This window comes from Penaeus vannamei, chromosome 31, assembly GCF_042767895.1.
Source record: "Penaeus vannamei isolate JL-2024 chromosome 31, ASM4276789v1, whole genome shotgun sequence".
NCBI classification, from domain to species: Eukaryota; Metazoa; Arthropoda; class Malacostraca; order Decapoda; family Penaeidae; genus Penaeus; species Penaeus vannamei.
The window spans coordinates 27,033,753-27,046,252 of NC_091579.1; the positions used below are offsets into that span (position 1 = coordinate 27,033,753).

The 12,500-nt window shown below is 35.1% G+C and overlaps 1 protein-coding gene across 2 annotated transcripts in view; it reads right to left on the reverse strand.

Moving 5' to 3' along the window:
- rempA (intraflagellar transport protein rempA) overlaps window positions 1-12,500 on the reverse strand; it is a 22,074-nt gene that overhangs the window by 8,951 nt on the left and 623 nt on the right. For both annotated transcript variants that reach the window (XM_070144008.1, XM_070144009.1), the window contains exons 2-23: window positions 10,237-10,390; window positions 9,121-9,348; window positions 8,641-8,777; window positions 8,111-8,253; window positions 7,589-7,764; window positions 7,146-7,338; window positions 6,828-6,973; window positions 6,357-6,455; window positions 6,029-6,218; window positions 5,396-5,615; window positions 4,488-4,772; window positions 4,235-4,391; window positions 3,893-4,042; window positions 3,443-3,603; window positions 3,078-3,255; window positions 2,161-2,326; window positions 1,815-1,935; window positions 1,440-1,604; window positions 1,067-1,194; window positions 660-958; window positions 319-504; window positions 1-127 (exon numbers count right to left, since the gene is read on the reverse strand). The exon at window positions 1-127 is cut by the window's left edge and continues 92 nt beyond it. In XM_070144008.1, coding sequence (XP_070000109.1) covers window positions 1-127; window positions 319-504; window positions 660-958; window positions 1,067-1,194; window positions 1,440-1,604; window positions 1,815-1,935; window positions 2,161-2,326; window positions 3,078-3,255; window positions 3,443-3,603; window positions 3,893-4,042; window positions 4,235-4,391; window positions 4,488-4,772; window positions 5,396-5,615; window positions 6,029-6,218; window positions 6,357-6,455; window positions 6,828-6,973; window positions 7,146-7,338; window positions 7,589-7,764; window positions 8,111-8,253; window positions 8,641-8,777; window positions 9,121-9,348; window positions 10,237-10,383 — 3,802 coding nt within the window. In that variant the 5' untranslated portion in view covers window positions 10,384-10,390. The remainder of the gene's footprint in view (window positions 128-318; window positions 505-659; window positions 959-1,066; window positions 1,195-1,439; window positions 1,605-1,814; window positions 1,936-2,160; window positions 2,327-3,077; window positions 3,256-3,442; window positions 3,604-3,892; window positions 4,043-4,234; window positions 4,392-4,487; window positions 4,773-5,395; window positions 5,616-6,028; window positions 6,219-6,356; window positions 6,456-6,827; window positions 6,974-7,145; window positions 7,339-7,588; window positions 7,765-8,110; window positions 8,254-8,640; window positions 8,778-9,120; window positions 9,349-10,236; window positions 10,391-12,500) is intronic.

Below are 12,500 nucleotides of genomic sequence, written 5' to 3' on the forward strand. Positions count from 1 at the left end.
TTCGCCAGTCCAAACTTTGCAGGTAATTTGCTGCCATAACGTAGATCTCCCTTTGCCGACACACATTGGCAAAGTAAACAATGCGCTCGGTGTCACCTGATTTCAGCAGACACTTCATTGCCTTAACCTATAAAAAAGTAAAATATAAATTCAAAGATTTTCACCTTGCATTTACCCTTACACCTGGAAATTTTTTTTACTGCATGTGAAAAATACATATGCTCAAAAAAGTAAAGGCCTGCATATTCCATTCTAACATTTTTGTTGAACCATAAACATTTCACCTACATTGTGATATTTCCCTTCCTTCTGACTTACCTTGTTGCCAGCCTGTGTGAACTTCTTGGTAGCCAATTTGTAGTTCTCTTGGGCATAAGCACACTCTGCTACCTTTTCTAAGATCTGGTTACGAGCTGATTCATCTTTCGGCAGGGTGAACTTCTCAGCAAGTTCTTCTGTCACCCATACATTGTGCTCCACACATAAATCAAGAGCATCAAAGTACTGCAAGAGAGAAGTAAAAGTAAATTGCTATTTATTTCTTTTTATATATAAAAGAACAATTTTCTGAACAAAATATCTACATCAGGTGAAGCCCTTCATTTCTAATATCAAAGAATCTCTTAAAAAGAAAGAGATAGAAAGAAAGAAATGCCAACCTGTCTGCCAGTAATCAAGAGTGACACTGCACGATCATACTGCCCGTTGGAGATGAAGTACTGGGCACATCTCTGAATAAGAGCAGGATCCGCATTTTCATCAAGTTCAGATGCAATCTGGCCTACTGCACTGACTTGCCCAGACTTAAAGGCTAGATCAACAGCTTTGGACAAGAGACCAGCTTTGTGGTACAGCATGACTGCCTTCGAGAGCTGTCGGCGTTCCGAGGAGGAGAAAAATCTAGCAGCATCGATCTGCTCCTGAGGTCCAGCCACAAGAGCCAGGTTCATAAGCTGATCTGGAAACAAGGTAAATATTATTAGCAACAAAACTGATAAACAAGTGAAACAAGTTTCAATTGTACATATATGTCTGTATATTAATCCAGTAATTCTAAAAATGTTACCTTCATAACCATTCTCCTTGCAGATTCTGATAGCATTGCCATAAGCCTGAGCTCGAGTAAAGAAGTGAATGGCCTCTTTCACCATATTGACGTTCTCATACTGGCGAGCTAGATGATAGCATGCAGCCCTGTAAAGAAGGGAAATGATGATAATACCACTACTACTACTACTACTACCACTACTACAACAACAACAAATAATAATAATAATAATGATAATAATAATAATCATAATAATATCAGTAACAGTAATAGTAATACTAATAATAACAATAAAAATAAAAATAACAATAACAATAATAACAACAAAAACAGTAGTATTCATAAGCTGCATATATCTTTTAGTAAAGAAAACACGAGAGTAAATCCATACCTGTCTCCTGTCTCATTAGCAATTTCCGCTGCCTTCTGTAGATTATTACAATAACAATAAACACGGACTAGGGACAGATGATCTCGAGCAGCTTCATAAAACTGCAGTGCCGTCTCCATTTCGCCAGTTGATTCTAGATACTGAGCCCACCACCTTCTCAAAGACCTTTAAAAAAATTCAGTTTCATGAAAAATAAAAGGGAATAAATTTCCTTATCCTATGTCATGGTTTATATATTTACATTCATATACTGAGAAAGTCTCTAGATACTAAATCATCATCAAAAGCTTATTATTGATATTCAAAAGATGGCTTCTAGTAACAAATATCATGATCAACAATTACAAATTCTATAAGGAAGAAAAGAATGCTTACTTGTCTTTAGTATGCATGATATAATCCTCTAGTGTTGGGAGTTCATCGAACAGCATCCTTGGTACTTCAAACCTATGAGTATCAGATTTCTCATAGTGACTGATGGCACCACTGAAGTCTCCTAGAGTAAAATAATCAGAAAAACATATCATAAGTATCCGCATACTCACATAATGTAGGCACAACCCAACAAAGAGAATAAGAAATACTCAAGTAGTATTGCAGAATGAAATAAAAGTGATCACCAGGGTTTGCACATTTCCACCCATTTGTTACATTATATCTTACATTCTAATTAATTTGCAAATATCTGATTCACTATCAAATTCATTGGCACACACATTACCTTTACTCTCTAAGTGCTTGGCATAATTATAATGCGTCGATCTCAAGTGAATCCTGTCGTTCTCATTGGCCGTCTCCAAAGCCTTTGACCAAATGCCACCATCTTGGTACATGCGATTCACAAGATCATGGCGGCCACACCCACGATAAAGCTGCTCAGCCTCTTCCTTTGATGTTAAAAATGAAATATCAGAAGTATAATATAATTAGAATTATGACCTGGGGGAGTGAAGAAAAGTATTAACATTTCCTTAATTTAAATGCTCAGAATTAGTGTCTGGATTATCCTTTTTGACAACTAGATCCCCCTAGAAGATATTAAGGTTCACAACAAACCAAGGGCGTTTGGCCCATCAATGGATGAGACAGAATTTGTATACATAAAGGGGAGTCTCCCTTGACCAAAAATCCATTCAAGCCAGTATCCTACCTATGCCCATGCCAGGAGGACAATAATAAATGCTAAGTCCACAGTGTTTTTTTGTTTTTTGAGTGTCTTTACATGTAGATGACTCAACAAGAGCTTACTTACAAAGAGTCTATTTAATTTTTTTATTGTTATTAGTATTATTAATAACATTAAAATAATAATATTATCAATATCAATAATAGCAACATTTGCTCGAAAACTTAAAGGAAGTGGAAATCCCATGAAGTTACATAGGTCTTCTAATTGCCTCCATGGTGGCTAAACACTTGTGGAGCCATCAATGCAAATAAAATTCACAAAAGAAAGCTGCAGTCGACAGTACATATACCCAGTAGCATTGGATTAAGGACCAGGACCAATCTGGCATGGGAAACAAGTTGACTGCAATGACACCATGTAAACATCATCATATTCTTAAAGTAAAGAGAACATTGGTAGTTTTGATGAAAGCTACATACAAATTTATAAACTCTCAATAGACTACTCACGACCATATTCAGCTGCAGTGCCAGCATGGCCACTCTTGCATCAAGCTGAGGTTCCTTCATGGCTTGCCTGAGAGCTCTAGCACCACGAGCATGACCCATGTTGCCAAGACACAAGGCAGCGACATCTAAACGCTTTGTTTTAACACACATTCTAGCCATGTTTTCCCATACCGTTTCACTGGTTTTGGATTAGAGAAAAAATTACAAGTTTAATATTCTATTTAAATCAATTAATAGGCTAATAATGAAACATGAGAAGTAAAATTCTTATTCCAGCTGATCTTCCAAAATTCAAATATGTCAAAAAGAGAATGAAACCAATATTGGACTACATAAAGAATACTTATGCTTCAGTGTCAACCAACCTTTTGATTGTTTTGATAGCTTTAAATGCATCATCCATATTTCCCATTGACAGATAGAAGGAGAAGTTAAGCATCGCTTCCTTCGTTGGCTTATCACAGCTCTCCAAGCCTACAAAGTCCCGCATTACCTTTTGCGTCACTAATTTGGCTTTCGTGTCAGACTGAAAGATGAAGAGGATGAGGTTGAAGCAACTGTTACATTTCAATTTGGATTATGAATCCATAAAAGACATGACCCTCCCCCCATAAAAAAAGGAAATTATGTAAATGAAGACCATGACTTAATTTACAATTCAAGCTTATAAAATTATGTAAAAATACAACATCTAACCTCTATGAAAAATGCACCTTAGTCAACAATTATAATAATACTTCAGATAAGTTATCTTCGACATCTTCACAGGACTGATTTAAAGAAAATAAAAAACTTGGTTAGCAATACTACCATACCTTTTTGTCAACAGTACTTTCATTCAGCAGATACAGAAATGGGACTTGCACGCCGAGAAGTCTAGAGTAAGTTGGAGTAAGAGGGAAGGCATCTTGAACAATAGCCCCATGGTCAGGACTAACAAACAGAGACACCAACATGATTGCAGGCTGTAAAGAGAGAGAGAGAAAAGTTTTAATCAATGACTTTTCCTAAAAAACAAAAAAAAATGATAATTGCTTCCTTTAATGGAAATGAAAATCAGTTCTTAATCTCTGTAGTGGAAGCAGCAATGCATAACTTAATTAGCAGTGAACCTGATAAAATATAGATATGTACATCTGATTTCCAATGGCACTAACCCTTTCTTCCTTATCTGCAGCCAAGTAATTATCTCTTTGCTTTTTCTTGCTATGAAGGGACTTAGCTTCACACACAAGTAGCCGAGGATCTTCAAGGTCCCACATGTGAGACATCACAAAGCGACCCCCAACTTCTCTGGCTGTCTCACGCTTGGCCCTGTATCATAAGTGATCAATATTCAGGACATGCTACATATAAATACACACATATATTTCTTTCACTTCATTCTTTCTTACTCAATCAGAGTCTTACCTATCTTGGCCTCCACCATACTTGGAACTTGTACTCTCTGCAGAGTTTGGAGGTGCTGTCCCATCGTTATCATCGTCTTCAGATCGTCCAGACGCAAAATTGAAGTACGTAATATTGTCATTCTCTATATCCCAGATGTATAATTTTGGATCAGGAAGCAGGGAGGTTTGAGCTACAGCAATAGAGACTCTTGTACCACTACAGTTACATCTTGCTGAGATAACTTCCCCAAAGTCCTTGATGGCATCACTCAAATGTTTGCCTTGCGTGTGTTGTTTTGCCTCCCTGAGAGCAATATTCTAGATTAAACAGGATAACGTCCATATAATTAAGGATCTAGAAATGAAAATCATCTCTTGCCAGCCATCAACTTATCTGCCAGCAAGAAACTCCACGCTTCCATTTCTCCTCCAGCTAGCATTATCCATTTGTGCATGTGAAAATACAGTAACAACATTACCCTCTGGCATCATACCAAAAACAAAATACTTAAGCACCAAGTGATGTCTGCCTGAGCCCTTATCCCTTCCTGATGATGCCAGCATTTCCTGTAGCATATACTTTTTTCAAACACCTGCTGCTACACATATCACAGACAGCAGCTACTTTTTCCTGATCTGTCAGATTGCTGCAGTTCATTCTTTGCAGTCTGAGTAGAGTTACAAGGCCTTAAAATTTTGCACTCAAGTAGAAAAGGCTAGCTGGGGAGACAGTATAACTCCCCTTAGTGGAAGCTATCAATTTGCTGGCAGACATTGCTAGCTTGCTATGGAGTTAGCATTTGGGAAATACATTTACTAACTTATTTTTTTAAGAATCTGCATTATTGCAGTTCTCATATATCTACAAATATGAATCAGTTAGAAATGAAGACATGTTACATAAATCATTCTAGCACTAATTATTACCTTCTAGATAAGTCCCATAACTTGATAATCCCTTGGATTGTGGCGACCACAAGGAAATTACCACAGACATCAAGGCCAATCGGTTCCCCTTCATTATCTGCGAAACTCAGTGTCTGCTTTATTGTTCCCTGTATAGATCGTACTTGGACATTTGCACCCTCTATGGAATATATGCTGGCTTCATGTAACACAGCACTCTCTGCTTCACATGTAAAAGAACCTGTAATAAACAACAAAATTCAGAGAAAAATCACATAATGAATATGTAAAAGTTGCCCTACTATTATTACTAATGATACTATCATAATAATTTTCATCCTTTTCATTATCATCATCATTAGTAGTAGTAGTATCACTGTCATTGTCATTACCATTATCATACTAAATTTATTATCATTATCAGCATCATTTTCTTTAGCATTTACTATTTTCATATTTATCATTATCTTTTTCATCTTCATCATTATTACTATTAAAACCATAATCATTATTTTCATCATTATATTCATCATTTGCTTACACAGGCAAAATACTTGGTAAAAAACAAATAAATATATAAATCATGCATTTCCCAGTATCTTCAATATTCTAACTGCTTCCAGGATGTTTACATATTCAAGGCTGAATACTAACCTACAACTCTTAGGTGTGTAGCATCTGATGTAATTTCATATATAACCATTTTCTTCATATTCCATATCAAGAGGTGATCCACGGTGTTGTGAACACCTCTGACTTGTATGTCTGCACGGAATTCTAAATGGTTGTCTGCTGAGAAAACATCAACTGACAGCTGAGTTGGTGATTCCTGAACAACACATACCTGGAGAGCAATTGCAGAGAAAAATAGTTGTTAATGACTGCACTAAGAACATCATGTAGACCTATGAGACATTATTGATATGATTTGTAAGTAACTCAAGAATACTCATTTTTTACAATAATTTCTGTCCTGACTTGCCTGATCACGGTAACTTGCTACCATGTTCTGCTCGTTGAGTATGTACACATCTCTGACAGTGTCAACAGCCAGCAGATTTTGAGCCGAGCCCCATGAAACCTAGTAAAAAAAACAAAAACAACATAAATACTGATACAAACAGACACCAAAAATAAAGGAAGTATCATTCTATACTATAATCAATTTCACAAGATAGCAGGAGATATAGCTAAAGGTAGACTATGTGTATCCTTTATGCATATACACTTCTAACAATAAACACAAACAAAGGAATGTATAAACATATCTAAAAAGAAGCACTCACACGACACAAACAGAATATTTTTTCTTTTTTATTATACATCCCAATAAAAATCTTGATTATTGTATAAAATCCTTCAAACAAATATGCTATCATACAAACACAAACTTTGTCACTTTATACTATCAATTAAACAGAACAATATGCATAAAAAAAACATGCTTGTATACCCTTTTCACTGCTCCTGATAAGATGGATGGGCTTTGCAGCTTCCAGTCTTTCTCCGGATCTCGTGAGTAGTCATTGTTTTTTAGCTTTTGTTCTTCATATTTCCACATGGCCACGCTCCCCATATTTGTGCCTCCACATAATATTTCTGAAATGCAATATGAGTCAGTTATCAAAAAAGAAAGAAAAAAAATCAATGTTCCTTATATCTGTATCTAATGAAAATTCATCTTATAAATATATCTACAAAACAATCTTTATCTATCTGCGTACCTCTCTCTCGCTCAATTCATAAATCATAATACCCTAAAATAACTCACTTTTGTTTTCTGAATAACTGAGGCACATCATGTACTCTTGGTCCCGATAACTGAAACCGTGCAAACTTAGTACATAATTATCTCCCGAGTCGAGGTTCCACAGACGCACATTGTTGTCTCCAGTTGATACAGCCAGCAGTCCTGTTCCAGCCCATGTCACCTGGATATCATTTGTCCTGCCACTCAGTTTAACCTGAAAATAAATAGGAATAATAATGTATAAGTAAATAAGGTTAAAGCAGATCATCTAAAAAAAATACAAAATAAATATTTTATTTTAACAATTATAAGATCACTTCAACAAAAATGCCCTTATAATCTGTAACCTTTGTAAAAAAAAAAAAAAAAACATTTGAATTTAACAATTATAAGATCTAAAATTATACCAGCCATATATTTGTCTCTACTGTAAGAATCTGTACAGAACACCAATGCTCCTTTACCTTATTGATTTCAGTAACTGCTCCATCAATAGCCACAGAGAACTGCCCAAGAACCATTCCTTCAGTAATAACCACAAGCAAATTACGCGATTCATGATGCAGGAGGCGCTTAATGCCCCCATCTGCCTGTAGAACCTCCACACAGTTCCCGCTATCACTGACATGGTATAATACACCTGTTCAGCAATAAAAGGCAGTAATAATTCCAAGTTGTTTATTCTATCTAATATTCAAAAATAGCAAAGAAGATAAATTAATTATGGCCATAATGAATATTTGGAATATTGCACTGCTTATGAAAGAGACAATAATGGTAATTATAATCATACTGAAAATGATTTCCCCTTTCATAGGCATACTACTAAATAAGGTTATTCCTCATGTTATAGTTTTACAACTCTCTCACTACCTTAAGTATAAAAGGAATTCCAATCATTGAAAGTTCAGTTCATCTTCTTTTTGTCAAGTAATCCTTAAAAAAAATAAAAAGACAAGTAAACCATATCACACAAAACAACAAACCTGTGGATGACCCAAGAAAGAAATTGAGATTCTCCCTGGTATTGCTTCCCAGCCCAAGGCGCTTGTGTCCAGTCCTCGGCCTCCAGGAACTGAAGATGTCAAGGGCTCTTTCGTCTCCACTCACAGCAGCCCGGGCAAGACCACTGGAAGGTGATTGAGGAAGCTGCTAAATACGGCTCTATACAATAATAATAATAATAATAATAAAACAAGAAAAAGAGAAAAAAATGTTGGAAACCTATTTCCTGTGACTTTAAACATCCTACGTAACTGTAATATGGAAATATTTGATCTGATTTAAAAGATGCTGACTTGGCACTCAAGATAAAACTCTGCATCTTATCTCACCTAATGTCACAAGCATCCTTCCAAGCTAAGAAAAACTCCCCTGATCAAAATAACTAAATCATTCTACATGTGCAAGAAAATACAGTAAAACCATTCACTCTGTTCCAGAAACTTCATTTTGCCTTTATCACATGTGTATTTCTTTTAATGTAAGATTAACTATATAAATGCAAAAAAATTACTTGATATCTAGAGATGGTAGTTGGGTTGCCACGGTAACCCTGAAGACGATCTGTGCCAGTGGGTCCTTGAGCTCATGAGTAAACACTGTCTGCAGATTGCCTGATGTGTCCACTCTCCATCCTACCAAAGATCCTGACTGAAAATTATTAAAGAAAATGGGAATAATAAAATTATTTGAAAAAAGAGAAAGAATAAGTTATTTCAATTGAACTACATAGAATCATCATTATCATCATCAAAATATCAATAACCTTAATAATGATGATCATCATCATGAAGATCATGATTAAAATAACAATAACAGTAGTAATAACAATCATAACATTACTCATGAGAATTTTTAAAACAGGTCAAACAATTTCAATAATTTTAATATGACTCCCTTTACTATTATTACTAATGCTTGCTCAAATAATATATTAAAAAATCTAAGTCACTACATAAATCTCACACAACTCCTCCAACCCTTAGAAACTCACTGCATCTGCTGACACTAGTCTGGCTCCCGCTGCACTGAAGCAAAGTATGGATATAGGTGCGCGGTGCAAACTCTGAATTTCATGGAACTCATGCTCATGGTCATTCCAGAGGTAGAGTTCTCCTGTCTCCCATCCGATGGCAAGAATGCGCTTGCTTGGATGCCAGGTCACAGATGTCACCTGGGCTGTAGGATGGGGCGGGATGTCCACCTCATCACATAGCTTGCCCTGGTCAGAGGAGGCACGTTTACAAGTATATACTAGGTACAATGCAAATTTGCTATATATCAATACAGCTTGTATGTAAAAGCAAAATCATTCTCTTTCTTTCTCACTCATTCTCTCTCTCTCTCAACTTCATGAACATTAAAGAAAATAGTATCAATGAATCACTGGTACTTGTCGTATATACAGTCCATGAATTGTAAAATTGCAATCACATTATTAGCTAGGAACTGCAAGGAATACACCCTGTATATTTCATGCCTTTCCTCCAATATTAAAGATAATATTGTTGCTACAGTTGCTCTAAACTGAATGAAACTACTCTATATGGTTAATCCACATACTCAAAAGAATCATCAATATTGTGTAAGCAGGGCAAACCTCTCTATAAGATTTACCTAAATATGCAACAAAAAATATGAACTTTCCAATCAAACATCATGTCCATTACACATCTGCTTAATCTTATCAACCATACATTTAACCTCACATAAAGACAAAAGTATGACTAAACATGTACCAGGAACCACACCCTGTCCTCTACATACATACTTTCATGCACATAGATTATATACACATCAACATCTACAATTACATAAAGGCCATACCTGGAATAGAATACATTGTTTAAATATTAGTAATGAACTATAAAAAATTCAGATCAAAAGTGTGATGTATCTGATATAGGTTATTCATTAACATTATATCTTTATTCTATTTTTGTATACAAATTTCATCCTTAAATGGATTTAAATTTAAAATTTAATCACTAGCTGCTTGTTAAAAGCAAGTTCAATCAAAATATAGAAATCTGAGGCACACAATTGAAAATGACAAGACAGGTATGCCAGAAAAAAAGTTAAAATTCAAACAAAACACCAAAATCTTTACCTCCCCTGTGTACACATTGACTGCTCCCCCTTTTTCTTCGCTAAAGGAAGCTACAGCGAGACAGGTTGCCTGAGGATGCCATGCTATCTGGGTGTTGATTGCATTACTAACTGGACTTTCTACTATGCAGTCAAAATACAGCGACATATTTTACCTGTAAATTTGCAGGTAGGGAAAGCTAGGTTATCATATTTATAAAAACCTGAAATATCATGATTACTAACTGACAGGGAAATGCAATCATATACAGTAAGTTAAACAATAATATAATGCATCATAAGATTCCATCTACTGGAAAAAAGAAAAAAAAGAAAAAAAAGAAAAAAATTGCAACTGTGGTATACTACTCTCACATCTTAGCCAAGCGCCTCTTCTATAAAAGGAAGAATTTTTCAACTACTTCTTTATGTGGCTATGTACAGTAAAATACTTTTCTCCATATATACAAACCTGACAGCAAAAAAAAAAGAAAAAAAAGAAGAAAAGCATATCATATCAAGTTATTGCAAGAGCTATTACTGATTCTTTTGATGGATACAGCAAAGGAATACACAATTCATAAACCATTTACCTTTGAAAAAATTGAAAATGTGAAAATTGGGTCTTTCTCTATTTTCACTACTCATGTGCTAATTGAATTCTAAAGTAAACAGTAATCAAATGTATGCCTAAAGCAGTAAAATCATTCTATCACTATAAAAAAAAAATGTATTTTTTATTTTCATCTCAGAAAAAAATGTAAAGTATCTCTTTTTAACATGCAAATATATCCATAAGACATTCCACAATGCAACATATCTGCAAATCATTTCACATTTACATATATACTGAGTGAATTATACATAGTAATATTCAGAAGTCATAGCTAGAAGACCAATATCAAATCAAAATAAAGAAATATGTAGAAAATCTTTAACTCATAAGAAAGAGCCATAGAACTTAATTCTGATATGAGTAAAATCTAATCTGGCAACAGCCTAATTTTCCCTTTCAATCATCTAATCTAACTAAGCATTTTCTTTTCAGTAAATTACTTTTTTTTACATTAAACATCAAAACATTTTTTTTAAAAACTCAACTGTCTGAAAAGCATCATAAAATCTCTGAAGAAAAGCTGTTCTTATAAAAGTTAATACTAACCCTGTAAACCAAGTAACCCATTCATGACATTTGAAGTCCTACAGCATCATGGCAAAAGATTTCGCAATGGCAACAAAACTTTCTCATGCATATTCAAGCATGATGTACAGTCATCAAACGAAGGCCTAGTCCAGCATATTGGGCTAGCCTCTGCTGAAGCACAATTGCTTCTGGTATATTTGGTTAACAGATATTAATTACAAGTCCACAGATATAAAATTTAATGGAATTTAAGGTGCAAATGAGAAAACTACCTAATCCTATTTTGGACAATTCCTACAGTTTTATTTTTCATTAAGTAAATAAAAGTAATTATTTGGAATTCCTTAGCATAACCGATCGTGACAATTTTGGTATCAATGGATTCCTCTCTCCATATTATCCATATATATCAGTTATGTTACGTACATTGCCAGACATAGCAAGTAAATGAGAAGACTGTAGATGGACAATACAAATCCTAAGCAATACACATGTGGTGGATTCTTTATAATCCAGTGTGTGTGCTGGGGGCCCTTGCATTTCACTATATATTGACTGATTCTCTGTGTATTATTCAAATTGGTAATTTTTTCTAATATATCCACACAAGAGATCATGATAATTTTGATATTGTTGGATTCCTCTCACAGTCTAGTTTCCAAATATATGGAAATCATTGCACATACACCCCTAAACCCCCATATTCTTGGCCATGATAGCAGGTTTGGGCATGAAAGGTACCAGGGAAATTGCAGTGTAAAATGTAAATCATATGCACAAAATCAGTCAATATATTTTCTGGAGGGCAGCTGCACCCAAAACCCGCCTAGGGAAACAAAGAATTCTCTGCGTATTCACGCCTGGAGAGAGCATATAACCACCATGTGGGAGCAGCATTGCCAAGTCTGTCCGACACTCTATCCTGCCGTGAATGTTAGGAGGATTCTTTGTTTTCATGGGTATGGGTTGGGTGTTGCATTAGACAACATAGTGACTAATTCTGCACATACTATTCTAATAAAAAATTACATTTCAGGTAATTTTCTATTTTACCTTCATATTTTACTCTACAATTTCCCTTGTACCATTCTTGCACCATTCATGCCCTCCCTGACTGTCAGGGCCAAGACTGTGGGTATAGG